The 14,515-nt window shown below is 39.3% G+C and overlaps 3 protein-coding genes across 4 annotated transcripts in view; 2 read left to right on the plus strand and 1 right to left on the minus strand.

The window, feature by feature from the left end:
* The window catches only part of LOC113113856 (serine/threonine-protein phosphatase 2A 55 kDa regulatory subunit B beta isoform-like), a 52,505-nt gene extending 41,331 nt beyond the window's left edge, over nt 1–11,174 (plus strand). For both annotated transcript variants that reach the window (XM_026280372.1, XM_026280373.1), the window contains exons 2-9: nt 529–626; nt 1,941–2,106; nt 2,552–2,664; nt 6,051–6,228; nt 6,368–6,532; nt 8,679–8,848; nt 9,275–9,366; nt 9,519–11,174. In XM_026280372.1, coding sequence (XP_026136157.1) covers nt 529–626; nt 1,941–2,106; nt 2,552–2,664; nt 6,051–6,228; nt 6,368–6,532; nt 8,679–8,848; nt 9,275–9,366; nt 9,519–9,798 — 1,262 coding nt within the window. In that variant the 3' untranslated portion in view covers nt 9,799–11,174. The remainder of the gene's footprint in view (nt 1–528; nt 627–1,940; nt 2,107–2,551; nt 2,665–6,050; nt 6,229–6,367; nt 6,533–8,678; nt 8,849–9,274; nt 9,367–9,518) is intronic.
* Nucleotides 1–14,515, minus strand: part of LOC113113858 (RING finger protein 44) — a 1,123,463-nt gene that overhangs the window by 415,150 nt on the left and 693,798 nt on the right. The window lies entirely within an intron of this gene.
* LOC113113859 (probable G-protein coupled receptor 151) lies at nt 11,812–14,503 on the plus strand. The gene has a single exon (XM_026280380.1). The coding sequence runs from the start codon at nt 12,673–12,675 to the stop codon at nt 13,954–13,956; it is 1,284 nt and encodes a 427-aa protein (XP_026136165.1). The 5' UTR covers nt 11,812–12,672; the 3' UTR covers nt 13,957–14,503.

The following is a 14,515-nucleotide window of genomic DNA, read 5'->3' on the forward strand; positions in this document are numbered from 1 at the left end:
GGTGCCTCAATACAGTCCTAAAATGCAGCTTATTAAGTTAGTAAAGTAGTTGTTAAATTCAGGTATTGGGTAGGATTAGGGATGTAGAAATGGTAATGCAGAATATGTGCTTAACATGTACTTATGGACAGCCAATATGTTAATAATCAGCATGCTAATAAGCAACTAGTTAATATAGAGAATTGGTCCCATACTAAAAAGTTACATAATATTTTTATGATGCTAAAGCGACCAATTACCTACTTAGTTTCATCTTTTCTATTACTACACAGTCTTTCTTGTTGTATAATTAAATAATTTACATTCAAATCAATATTTCATGTCCATTTCTTTGTTTAGAAAGTGGTTGTGTAATAAGTGGCATGATTTACATACAGTGAGCCAGTTATTAACCTCCAAATAAACCTCTTCAAAGAGATACAAGATCAACTTCTTGTGGTTTATTTTACAATAAAGATGACCGTATAATATCCTTTACAAAGAGTGGTAAGTCTTGTATAAATAAGGCTCTCTTGTGTTCTGTTGCAGCTGACATCATCTCTACTGTGGAGTTCAACTCTACTGGAGAGCTCTTGGCCACAGGAGACAAGGGAGGAAGAGTTGTGGTTTTCCAAAGGGAACAAGAGGTAAGATTAAACCCTGAAATCTTTCCTATGCATTCATTCCTGTAAACAAGAGAGCCACACAGCAAGACAGCAGGTCAATAAAATCAATGCTTTTCTTTCATGTGTGAGCAAAAACCACAGAGCCGCACCCTTTAACACAACTTCCTGTAGTCTTTAACAGGGTTTCAGTAGACACACAATACTAACACAGGTGAGGTCTCTATAAGGCTCAGGTGCACATGCTCAGATGTGAAGCTTTTTTTTTTTTTTAGGTGTTTGGTCAGTAAACAGAGAACATCGATGGGGAAGTTAAGAACTTAGCTACACTACAAGCTAGTAACATTTAGTAACTAACTACACTGCACTGAACTTAAAGGGATAGTTCACCAAAAAATGTATACCTAATAGATAAAAGCATACAGTAGTAATAAACGGCAGCATATAAATTCATCCTAAATTAGTATGCTTACTAATGTAGCTATTTGATTAACAGTGCCAGTGACAGATGATTAGAAAGTGCCCTGTACCCACTGGAAATATTCAACTTTAAGAGGCCTAAAATGGTATTTAGAGTCTTAAATCTGTGAACCGTTTTGAATCTGTTTATTTACATAAACAGTCCAAAAAGAACCAGATTTTTCAACATACTATATGAGACAGAGAAACATTTAGTAAAGCAGTGAGCAATACAATGTTATGGTGTGCGGTAAAGCTCATTGGAAAAAGCAGCTTGTAATTGAAAAACCGTCATTGCTGAACTACTGTAACATTACAAATTTTAGGTAGTTACACCAATTATGCAGGATTTTCCACTAAAATACAGTCACATATGACTATGAATTCTTCTGTGCAATACCCTAAATGCCACTTAATACACACGGGTAGATTCTTACAGCCCCCTCTAAAGAGGGACTCCTTCTCTGTTTACTTTAATTCAACTGCATGAGTGGTTTATACAATTATTGGTTTTGATAATTCCCAATGTGGAAACTTCCTTATTTCCAGTCTGCCATTGACTGCGAATGCATTAATGTAATACTCCAACTGTGACCAGGAAACCTGCAATAAGCCATTAACAGAATCGGCAGCACATTATGGGATATTCACAGGCAGAAAGCTCTGCAGATTTCTATTGATCTCTAAGTGCTCATTATTTAAGTTTTAAACATCCTCTATCCTTGCGTGTTCATATATTATATATTTTAGACTAATTTGATTATGCTTTCTACTACCAATAAGAATGTAGTTATTTTTCCAAAGATCTCCCTCCACATATAGTAGCTATATACAAGCATAACACAGCATATGCTGGGATTTCTCTCCTTTCACCCACAGAGCAAGAACCAGCCTCACAGACGTGGGGAGTATAATGTTTACAGCACCTTTCAGAGTCACGAGCCGGAGTTTGACTACCTGAAGAGTTTAGAGATTGAGGAGAAAATCAACAAGATACGCTGGCTGCCTCAGCAGAATGCTGCCTACTTCCTGCTCTCCACCAATGGTGAGTCTATGTTTGAGATCTCTGTCGAAGGCCTAGTTTACTCATCTTCACATTGACTTTCTTCTTTGGAGCACAAAATAAGATATTTTGAAGCCAGTTAATGCGTTAGACCACAAACTAGGATCTCAGTCTTAATGTGAGCTATTATTTATATGTGATAGCTGCTGTGATTTTAACAAAAGATAGTTGGAACAGTAGGGAACAGTCAAGTCTTCCAATGACATCATACATCTCCCCAGGTTCAGATGGTATGGCTACGGTTTACGTTCTCTGTTGGTGCTGGATCTTTTCCAGCCGTGTGCCAGATTGTGTACCACAGACTGCAAAATGTCCCACTGGTCACCTTCTTATTTTCTGCTTTCTTTCAATCTGTCTTTTTATAATGCTTTGCTTCCTTCCAAGCGTTATTACTGAAGTTGCTCTGTGTGTAATGGCTTATTTTCAGATAAAACTGTGAAACTGTGGAAGATCAGTGAGAGGGATAAAAGACCGGAGGGATATAACCTGAAGGATGAAGACGGAAGAATCAGAGACCCGGCCACCATCACCTCGTTACGGGTTAGCATACAAGTCATACAAGTCCCAGCACCTACAAATACACAATAAAATCAAGTTAAATTGTTCATATGGATACTCAATATTTATCTTATCTGTTCACTAGATATTTCAGAATATGATTCTGACAATGAACAAAATAAAGAAGTTACATTTTGCATAAAGTAAACAAAGCTTATTTGTAAGAAAAAGAACAATGGTTGCTTTTTGACATTTTTTTCATGACAATTTATGACTATAATTCGAATTCGAATTAAATTCTCATTATGATACTAAAATACTTTTTATTTGAATCAGCATAAATGAAACTTTGTACAACAAAAACTACAATGATTTATAAATAAATTACCATTCAACTAATGAATTGATTTACTTTGCATTACAGTAATTAGAAAAAAAAAATGTCCTTAATTATAGAAAATTGTCACAATACAGTACATATGAATAGCCTTTAAAACAGGCTTCATTTTCTTTGAGCATAATCTAATTTCTTCAGAGTTGATATGTTCTTCCAAGGTTTTGTCTATGTTTTCAGTGGTTTAGCTGACACTGATGCATGCTGAAACATGTAGTTTTGCTTTTTGAAGAAGCTGAAATGGCAGACAGCTGAACAGTTAAACTTCACCCTCCACTGAAGTACATCTATTTCAATCTCGTACCTGGAACTCAGAGGTTTATTATAAATCTGCTGGTGCATGTTCTCATTAATGCTTTGAGAAGTTGCTTCTGTTCTCTCACATTCTCATATGAAAATCTCATTCTCTGTGTCCAGCACCAATGCTGACAAATGATAAGCTGTCAGCGACCAAAAGGCATTCATTCATAATCAAACAGCAAGGACAAAGGCAGGCGATAATGTGCAGTGAAGGGGCTCACTATCAATCCTCCCTTTGCTCTCCTTCTCTGTCGTTCTCCATGAGTTCATCCCTCCAAATTGAATACAGATACAAAGAGGGCGCGACTCCGAGTACCCATTAATGTTTGGTGTGGTGTCTGTTTTCTGCTCCACGTCCTAATGGATTAAAGCTCTCCACTCCTCCACCATTGTCTGTCCGGGCAGAAGATTAGCCTGACACCAGGGTGATGGCACGGAGCGGGCGGCAATCCCATTTGGACCGTGAAATGTATGTGCGGTGGAGATGCAGAGACGGGTTTATCGTGGAGCTCCGGTAGTGATGGAGGAGGGGAGAGATGAGACAAGCGTCATGTGTTCTGGCAGTCTCTGGTGCCAGCGCTGTGATCTTACTCTTGTCTCAGTATGCAATTTTACCCCTAAGGTTTACAGTGGTCTAGTTTCTGTAGTCCATGAGCTGACGTGATACAAGGCATGCCATTTACAGACAGCGGATACCTGACCTTTTATAACAATACAGCAAATCAAAATGGATTCTTGTGATATTTGACCTAACTAATGCTGTCTGTGCCATAAAAACTGAAAGGAAGGTGTTGGCCAATCCCCCATCCCCCTGCTCATCTCAGTGGTAGAAAATAAATGCGTTTTCTTATCTATTCCATGCTCTTTTGCTCTCTGCTTTCCTTCTGTGTGATCTGTTTGCTCTCTGAACTAATGTGGGACCACTGAGTTTGGCACAGGAGGTTATTTTCCCTCAAGGCACATTAGAAACAGAGGGACCTCCTTAGATTCCACAGTCATTTTATATGTAAAGAGAAGGACAGATTCCTGTAGCCGGACATGGGAAGTCGTGGCCTAAGGGTTAGAGAGTCGGACTCGCAATCAAAGGGTTGTGAGTTTGAGTCTCAGGCTGGCAGGAATTGTAGGTGGGGGGAGTGCATGTACAGTGCTCTCTCCACCTTCAATACCACGACTTAGGTGCCCTTGGCCTTGAGCAAGGCACTGAACCCATGTAGAATCTTTAACATTAATATAAACTTTCCAATGCATAATAGATTTTTCATAATGCAAAATGGTTCTTTATATTATTAAAATGTTCTTCACACTAGAAAGAAAATATTTAGTTAATTGTTAACTAGAAGATCCTTAGGGAATCCAAAAATTATTGTTCAATAGAATCACAGTGAAACAATCTAACATAATTGAATTGCTCCAAAAACATAATTAATGCAAAAATCTATTCAAATGTCTTTTTTTTCATTTAATAACTATTAAAGTACACACAGTTCTTAAAACTTCTGCAATCAATAAACAGAGTTCAGAATATACAAAGTGATGTAGGTTTACTTGCTATATGCTGATGACAACATGTCAGATCCAATGACTACTTCTCCCTAAAAGCCATACAATGTACCCTTATGAAAATAATATCAGACGCTTATGAAAGCATCAGAGGATCAGTGAATAAACTGTGGGTGGTCCATGGTTGTGCCATCTTATGCCGAGACTAATAAAAGGATGACATATAAATCTGTCTGCATGATAAACAGCACATGAAATTCTAATGTGTGCACTTGAGCGTGCACAGCTAAACCAAAACAACCTAATCTACATATTCAACTTTAAAAGCTCTCTGCAGTCATCCTCCACCACTGAAGCATTTTAGCTTGTTATCTGAATGCAGCTGAAACATTACAGCAGTGGTTTAAAAGCCTAAAGGGTCATTGTATAGCTAAGGACTGATTTGAATGCCTCTCACATAAGGCAGTGGTGCTTCTGTGATGTGGTAATGAGCGACACTTTTTTTGGAACGACATGCACTGGCTCTAAACCTCAGCGTCAGTTAAACAGGCCAGAACGCATCTGCATACTGCAATTAGGACCTGCGGGTGGGGCACTGGTGCTGTTCTGGGCACCAGCTCACAGCAGGGAGTGTAGTTCAGTGGACTTTTATAAAATGTGTCCCGCTGGATGGTCCCAGCCCACAAAATGTCAAACGCACATTGAGCACCATCATAATGGTCATTAGCCCAAATTAGATGTGAGGTGCCAAATATAGAACTGTATGTAAAAAAAAAGGTTAATCGTGCATTTTTAAACAGTTCTACCAGTTATTGTAGACCCCATGATATGGTTTGAGGAGCTTAGTTTTCCTCCCTGTGTTAATTAATGTATGCAGTCAGTAGCCTTTAGTTTACATTACAGTCCAGAATATCACACTTGATGGCTTGTACTTTGGACAAAAGCGATTATACTTTTAAAATTAAAAAAAAACGTATACTTCCTTTAAAAAAATAAATAAATGGAATATAAAAATAAGCAAAACTCTCTCCCTGTTCTCACCTGCTGCTTATTTCAGCATTCTTTAAATAGAGTTGTGGTTTATGTATGTATGTCCCAGTGATTGCTGATGACAACAAGAGGGTCCCTAGTGGTGAAATGACCAACAATCTTTGGATAAAGAACGACTGAGTTGTGGCTGTTGTAATTGTTACAGCAGATTCTGACCTTTCTTTTTCCTCTTATCTTCTCTCAGGTGCCAGTGTTGCGGCCCATGGACCTCATGGTTGAGGCCACACCTCGGAGAGTATTTTCCAATGCGCACACATACCACATCAACTCCATCTCTGTCAACAGCGACTATGAGACCTTTATGTCCACTGATGACTTGAGGATCAACCTGTGGAACCTAGAGATCACAAACAGAAGCTTCAGTATCCTTCATGTCATTAAATTTAAAAAAATTGTTTTTGTAAAAGAAAGTTTACCTTTGGTACAAGGCCAAGCACAATTGTAAATTTATTAATTGTGCGACTACTAAACCTACAAGTTTTTCCTGAGCTGCTTTTTCAGACATTGTAGACATAAAGCCAGCGAACATGGAGGAGCTGACGGAGGTGATAACAGCAGCAGAGTTTCACCCTCACCAGTGCAACACCTTCGTCTACAGTAGCAGTAAAGGCTCCATACGTCTGTGTGACATGAGGGCATCAGCGCTCTGTGACAACCACTCAAAATGTAAGACTACAACGCACTATTGTTCAAAAGTTTGGGGTCATATTTATAAAAGAAAAAATACTTACAATACAATAAATACGATATTTACCAAAATACTGGGAAGTACTATCAGGTGTTTTCTAGAACACCAGATCAGCATATTATAAAGACTTCTGAATAACCCTGAAGACAAGTCATGGTTGCTGAAAATTCAGCTTTGTCATCACAGGAATAAATTATCTGTTAGAAATAAGTTTAAATTGTGATATTTCACATTATTACTGTTTTTACTGTATATTTGATCTAATAAATGAAACCTTGGTGAGACTTCTTTTAAAAAACATTTGATAAGAAATCTTACCAACCCCAAACTTTTGAAAACCAGCATACTAGAATGTGTATATCTTAACTCAGATAACTTTGATTATGGGAGAATTTGATGAGAAATGAACGAGTTCAATTGAACATCTCAGACTTTGAGATAACAAAGAGATCTGCAATGTTTCTTTCTTATTGGTTGTTTCATCCTGACTGTGATAATGTGCTGAAATGCAGCAGAAAGATCAAAGGAAGATAGATAACTTAGAAAAGTATAACGCAGCATTATTTGTGTCTCTAGTTATTCTGCTCCAACGTTTAATATTTAGTAAAAGGGATTTGAACAAAGCCCCAATAGGTGATAATACTGATGCCTGCTTATTTAAAATTGTTAACATTTTGTCGATCTCTTTAAATGAGTCGTTCCTGCATTCTTCCAATCTTCATTATAACAATAAAAATGCAAGAGCCAGTACAGCTCCAGCAACACTGTTGTCTACGAAGAACACAGATGTTCTCTTGAGAGGGATTAGCCTCTCTTCCACCTAGGGCGAGGGCGTTGGAGGTGAGGATTATGCTAATTTTTAATATGACTGCATCTCCTTGAGCTTAACTGGCTAATTTCATTTGGGGATTGGACACAGTGCAGACTGATGAGCCTGTACTGGTGGTTTACAGGGGCATCTCTTTTGGCTGCACATGGCTGAACTGATAACCACAAATTGACATATTTCCATTTCTTTAGGTCTCCAGTTTATGGTGGGGGCTTCCATGTGCATTTGATGATCAGATTGAATGCACTGACATTTAAGCTTGGCATAAAAATCAATGCTCAAGGGCAGATAGCTGTGCGTATAGTTTTTTCACCGTTGAAAGAATTTGGTAATTTCCTTTGTTTTATTGACGTGCTCACTGGTCCATGTGTTCACATCCTGTTGAATAGATATTTACATACTGCTGCTGAATTTTAAAAGGCCAGATTTGCTGGAGGGGGCAACAACTGTGAGTGCTTCGGTTATAGCTGCCTTGGTTTGTATCTCCAGCACCACACTGACCTAAATTATACACACATCTGTCGATTTTTTCCTTGGTACATGATCTCACAGCAGGCGGATGTGCCAGTCTGCCTCAGGAAAGACCTCCTCAATGTCTTCTCCATTGCATAGTGTGTGCGTGTGTGTTGCTCCTTCCATACACACTAATGAATCTTCCAGGCATCCTAAAGAATATTCTTAAAAATCAATCTGCGGTGTCAGGCGGGGGAGGCTAACCAAGCCCAGCAGGGCTCCAAGCAGCAGCGGAGAGCAGACGGAGGGCCATAGCCCCTAACATCTCTCCCCAGAGGACTCATTAGCCCCATCTGAATGACACCCAGCAAGACTGCAGGTGGACAGGCTCACAATGTGACATGGCATGCTCATGACAAACACCTGCAGTCCACCAGTGCTCAAATTTCCCTGCAAGCATTGATCTGTTTCCTCCCCCTCTGCCCGTGTTTTTTCATCCACTGTGTAGACGCCTGCAGACACATCACAGGATAATCCACAACAGAGTCAACAAAACAGTGAGGGGACAATCAATAATAGACGATAAATATCAGTTTCTCTGCTCTGACAGGTGTATTATTTCCCTGGCGAGCCAAGCAGATTTATGACGTGTTGGGAAGCAAGTGTTTCAAGAAAACTTTCTTTGGAAAGTTGCTTGTTTTTAAAGCTAACATGAAACAGCCCTCACAAGTCATTTTACTTCTGTGATATTTCTGAGTGAGATGGTATATTCAGTAGGGACGGGGCCTGTTTTATCCTCATTTTAATATTTCTGTATTTGATTTCTCATTATTCTCTTCTAGTTTTCGAGGAGCCAGAAGACCCAAGCAATCGCTCCTTTTTCTCTGAAATCATCTCCTCCATCTCTGACGTAAAGTTCAGCCACAGTGGGCGGTACCTGATGACACGGGACTACCTGACAGTGAAGGTCTGGGATCTCAACATGGAGAGCAGACCACTGGAAACCTATCAGGTACAACATTGGGTTGCAAACTATCTACATTTAACAAATGGCCGAATTTTAAGGGCTATGTTAAATTATATTTGGCTGTTTTGGTAGACAAAGGAAGACTTGTTGCACACATACACATTCATATGTATATTTCTCTTTCAATAAACAGAACAAAAATATTGCACTAAACAAATGTAATAAAATGCTCTCTAGAATGAGAACATCCCTGAATCATAAACATAACCTACCTCATCAATCTTCGGTTTCTCAAATAGTCTTTACTTCATCCCACCAATGGGCTAGAAAATATGACACAGGAAATGTTCATCAAATTATTTGATGGGGTATTTAGCAGTCACACACTGTCTAAAAAGAGAGGAATTTTTAAAGATGTGAAAACCAGTGTTTACTATTGACAATCAAAATTGCCACCATTTCATCCACCAGGTCCACGATTACCTAAGAAGTAAGCTGTGTTCGCTGTATGAGAATGATTGCATCTTCGACAAATTTGAATGTGTTTGGAATGGATCAGACAGGTCAGTGTTTTGCACATCTGCATTAAATGTTTATTTTAATAAGCACACTGGTCCAGCTGTAAATAATAAATCAATCAATGCACAATTATTCAAAAGCAAAATAATGCTTTAATAATGAATATTGTTGATGTTTTTCTTTGTTCTGTTTTCAGTGTGATCATGACCGGCTCTTACAACAACTTCTTCCGAATGTTCGACCGTAATACGAAGCGTGACGTGACTCTGGAGGCGTCCCGGGAGAACAGCAAGCCTCGGGCGATCCTGAAACCAAGGAAGGTGTGTGTGGGAGGAAAGCGTCGCAAAGATGAAATCAGTGTGGACAGCCTGGACTTTAGCAAGAAAATCCTCCACACTGCCTGGCATCCTTATGAGAACATCATCGCTGTGGCAGCCACCAATAACCTTTACATATTCCAAGATAAGGTCAACTAGCACAACTGTACCGCCTCCTCACGTACCTGTAAAGAGAGAGAAAGAGGAATAAAATGCTGCAGCTTGGCAGGAGATTGCAAGTTGTCTTTTGTGATGAGAAACAGGAAGTTACCTTTGATGTAAGGAGAAGTATGGACAGATGCTGACCTTGTGCAAGGAAGCAGCCAGACTTTCACACACAAGTAGCATCCTGCCCTGCACAATCATTCTTCCTCAATTAAGTATCTGCAGTTCCTCTTCTGAAAACGTGTTTATTTATCATATTTATTCATTTCTCTGCTGGAAGAAAATGCCTGACTCTTTAAATCTGGACAAATGTACATTTTCACTCCAATGATATGAAGAATCTTTAATAAGGCAAAAAGACAGGCCTTCGCTGACATCCTGGCATTGGAAACAAAGGGGTGCCTTTACAAAAAAATAAAATAAAAACACAATGGATTTCCATTCTTTTTGAAACACAGTGCCCTCCAACTTCCTCTGAAATGTCTGACTGACTCGTAATAGACTAAGAATGTGATCTGCGCTGATTGTAGTGTTGAAACAAACAATCTGTGGATGGAATCACAGTCCCTTGCGAACTGATTATTCCTCTTGAAAGGAGCTCTGTAGTACAAGTCAATCCCACTGGTCATGTTTTGTCATTTCACGTTGTCCTCTTATTTTGATGTAACCATTAATAAGCTGTGGTGCCTTCTTTTCATATTTGGATACTTGGGCGGCAGAAGGGGTGGAGGGTGGTAGGGGTTTCAGAAGGGTGGATTTCGGGTTGTGAAGTGTGAATGTTTTTACAAGAAATGTGAAAAATAGCTTCGTGTAAGAAGGGAAAAGAATTGCAGCGACATTGATTTTCAGTACGCAGAAATTAAGTACTTGAATTTTGCATAATACTCTCCACTTTATCTCAGTATGCTCATAACTTAACAGTATACCCTGATTTTTTTTCTTCAGTGCAGTGGTGGGTGAAAAGTTTTATTGCATGCAACATGTCATCTATAATGAGTCAATGAAGAAAATATCTGTTCGGTACCATCAAATGAACCTTTAACAATCAGATGTCATCTTTTCCATTGTTTCCACTGCATTTGTCTGAGACTGTTAAAACGTCATCGTTCAGTTAGGTCACTTTGGCCTGAGGATGACAGAAATACTGGTATCATGATGTAGCCTATACATGAAGGTTAAATGATATCAGGGAATTTTATTATGTACAAATGAACCAGTAATGTTCTCTTCTGAAGAAAACAAAAACCTTCAAATGTAAACTTCTTAATGACACAAAAGTTTTATAGCTCAGAATGTATCTACATGCAACTATTTGCCATGCAGTCTTTATGCTTAATGGAATTCATTGAAAATAAAAAGAAACGAAAAAGAAGTTGAAATAAAATTGATCCATTTCTTGCTCGCCTTTCACTACACGTAAATTAAACAATGGCGCCCTCGTGTGACAGTTCAAGGGACAGACACACTGTTTATACTATCCTTCATACAAATTCAGAGAAATAAAATGATGCGATTTCCTCACCCACGTGTTGTTTCAAACCTATAACGATTTTCTTTCCTCTGCAGAGCACAAAAGGATATATTTGGCAGAATATTAGGGACTGGTAACTTCAATTCACAGTAATGTTTAAAATACAGGTAAAACACACACACACATGCATATATAAAGGAAATTCCTTCAAATTAATAGAGTACATTGTGCCCTAGTATGGACTTTTTTTTAAAGACTGTAGCATAGTATTTTGGTTGGTAAGATATGGAAAGAATAGTGATAACAATGCTATTAACAAATATAAATTATTATATTATTCATAATATATTCTTTAATTTGCACAAAAATTTAATTACACTTCTATGCAAGGGATTACGGCTATAGCCAAAACAAGTCTCAATAAAATTAAAAAGTTTTAAGTCAAAACCCAATTACACTCATTCTTGTTTAAAATTAGTCATAATTCTCTGAATTCAATCCAATAAAAATGTCAGAATAATGATATTTTTGCTATAACGTTAGCTGATAAAAAGTGGACACAAGTACAAGACTACATTAGTAATTCACACAAGAGTAAATTTGGCTCAAGAGAAAAATACGTAACTTAAACATTTACACAAGCTCACATGCAGTTAACATGCCCCATCTATAGGACAACAAAACATGAACTGTTTTTCCTGGCTTGCTGTGTTAAATTATTTTTTGTGGCTTGCATGTGTTTATACTTCGATTTAAATGTACAATAAACCTACCATCACGAAGTGAGAGAAATCTCCCATTTGGATATGAATATACGATATAGGATAAAATATATGGCAAACATTATAAAAGGTGCAAATAACGTCTTACAACGTGTTACAATAACATTAAATGTGAAAAAGTAGGCTAACATAGCTAACGTTACATTATTTCAACTCGAGGACAACGTCTTTGCTACTGAGGTAAAATCTCTCATAAAAATTCAGTCTTATTCCAACTCACTCATATTTCCATTTGCAATCATCAAGCCTTTGTCTTCGACAGGAAATTAAAAAATCCATAATTTCCAGTGACAATAGAAGCAATAAGTGTAACTCCGTGTGTAGCAGCCAGTGCTTAATACCCGAAATCATTTTAATTGTACTCTGGAGGATCGCGGCAGGCGAAATTAAACGCCGTCAGTCAGCTGGGGACGGCACCTGTCAATCAAACCGTCCGTTATAAAGCCGCTCCGCTTTCGCGCCGTCTAGTCAAAAGCGGGAAGAGCGCGCGAACTGACCAATTCCACAAGCGCGTGAAGTTTATTCGCGAATAGAAGCAGTTTTGAGAGAGATAATTTTGCTCTCTCTGCACATACTGCCAAATTTATTTGCATTTACTAATCCAGCACAGATAAAATGGACAAGTTACCTGTTATGAACATCAGCGCCGGGAACAGTTCCGTGGATAGACGCTCGTTTCTGGAGAGAGGTGGATATCAGCACCTGGATCACGGAGATCTGAGGGTCTTGATTCCAGTGGTGCTGGGAGTCATCTGCGTCCTAGGATTCACAGGGAATGTTACGGCTATGGGAGTCCTGATCACCAATGCGCGTAAAAGTAAGCTGTCCTTGATCAACGCACTCATCCTCAACCTCATGCTAGCTGATGGTCTGGTCCTGGCATTTGCTGTCCCCTTCAAAGCCACTGCTTATTCCCGTGCCAGCTGGACCTTGGGTTTGTTTGTCTGTAAGACCTGTGACTGGTTCTTGCACTCATGTATGGCTGCAAAGAGCTTTACTGTGGCCATCATGGCCAAAGCTTGCTACAGGTATGTCAGTAACCCCACCAAGCAGGTAAGCATCCGTTTGAAGACTATCCTGGTAGTCCTACTCTTTACTTGGCTCTTGGCTTGTGTGGTCCCCATTCCCCAGTGGCTTTTTTCCACCCTGCAAAGAGAAGCAAGTGGAATGATTTGTGTTCAAGCAGTGCCAGTCGATGCCCATGATTTCATGTCTGTGTACGTCAAGGTGTACCCTCTCCTGGCCTACTGCACGCCTTTGAGTTTCGCCCTACTTTATTTTTGGAAAGCATATGGACGATGCCAGCGCAGGTCCAGCAAGACCCAGAACCTACGAACGCAGATCCGATCCCGCAAACTCACCCTGATGGTGTTCAGCCTGATGGTGGCCATGGCCACCATGTGGCTTCCACAATGGGTGTCCTGGGTTTGGATGCGGCATGCCCTAGAGACTGATGGTGCATTTCCTCCAGTCCTCTTCACGCTCTCCGCCCAGCTCCTCATGTTCTCCATCTCTCTAGTCAATCCTCTCATCGTTCTTGCCCTGTCTGAGGAGTTCAGGGAGGGCTACATTGGCTTGTGGCGAAGGCTCACCCTCCGCAAACAACTGCCGAAACAACACAAGCCAGGACCACACACCCCGACTGCCCCAAAGTCACCCACCCCAAGACCCGAAAGGTCAGCCCACCTCCCTCCACACCAGCCTGGGCGAACAGAGGAGCAAAAGTCTGAAGAACAACTGGACCAGAGTGGAGGACTGCAGGAGAGCCCGACCAACAAGGTTGGAATAGCACTGCAAGATGTAGAGCAGTTCTGGCAGGAGAGGGAGACTGGCTCCCACTCACACGAAAATGATCCTGTGCCCTGGGAACATCAGGATCCCAAAGAAGGAAAAAAATAATAAAGTTAGAACCCCAGTTCTTTGAAATTTTAACACAAAACAATGAAATACACACAACAGATCAGACCTCACCTGGACTTGGCTCTCTCATTGTGACTAATCAAAAATGAGTTATGGTTTTAATATATTTATTATTTGTGTTTGTTGTTTAACTCTTCTGAACAAGATGAAAGTGATCAAACTGGCCTGTTATGATCTATGAGTGTTTTGAAATGACTATATTGTTTTGTATTGTTGTTAAAAAGAAAATGTATTATATATTAAAATGTGTAGCAATATCACTAAAGAAACCAGTGTGTGATGTCGTCTTGTGCGCACAGGTCCACAAAGACAATAAAAATGCCGAAAAGCTGTGGATAGCTCTCTCCTGCCAATGGAATGGTTAAAAATAGATGTTGAAATCTTACTTTTATTGATATTTGCAATTTGTCCTTTTATTATGAGTGTTTACACATGAAGATGTAAATGAAATGTCTACAGAATGAATATGCTATAAAGAGCATTTAGGGATTGAAATCATGTAAAATAAATGTATATATATTGCCTACTAAGGAGTTGT

The sequence above is a fragment of the Carassius auratus genome, chromosome 14 (genome assembly GCF_003368295.1).
Source record: "Carassius auratus strain Wakin chromosome 14, ASM336829v1, whole genome shotgun sequence".
Classification (NCBI taxonomy): Eukaryota; Metazoa; Chordata; class Actinopteri; order Cypriniformes; family Cyprinidae; genus Carassius; species Carassius auratus.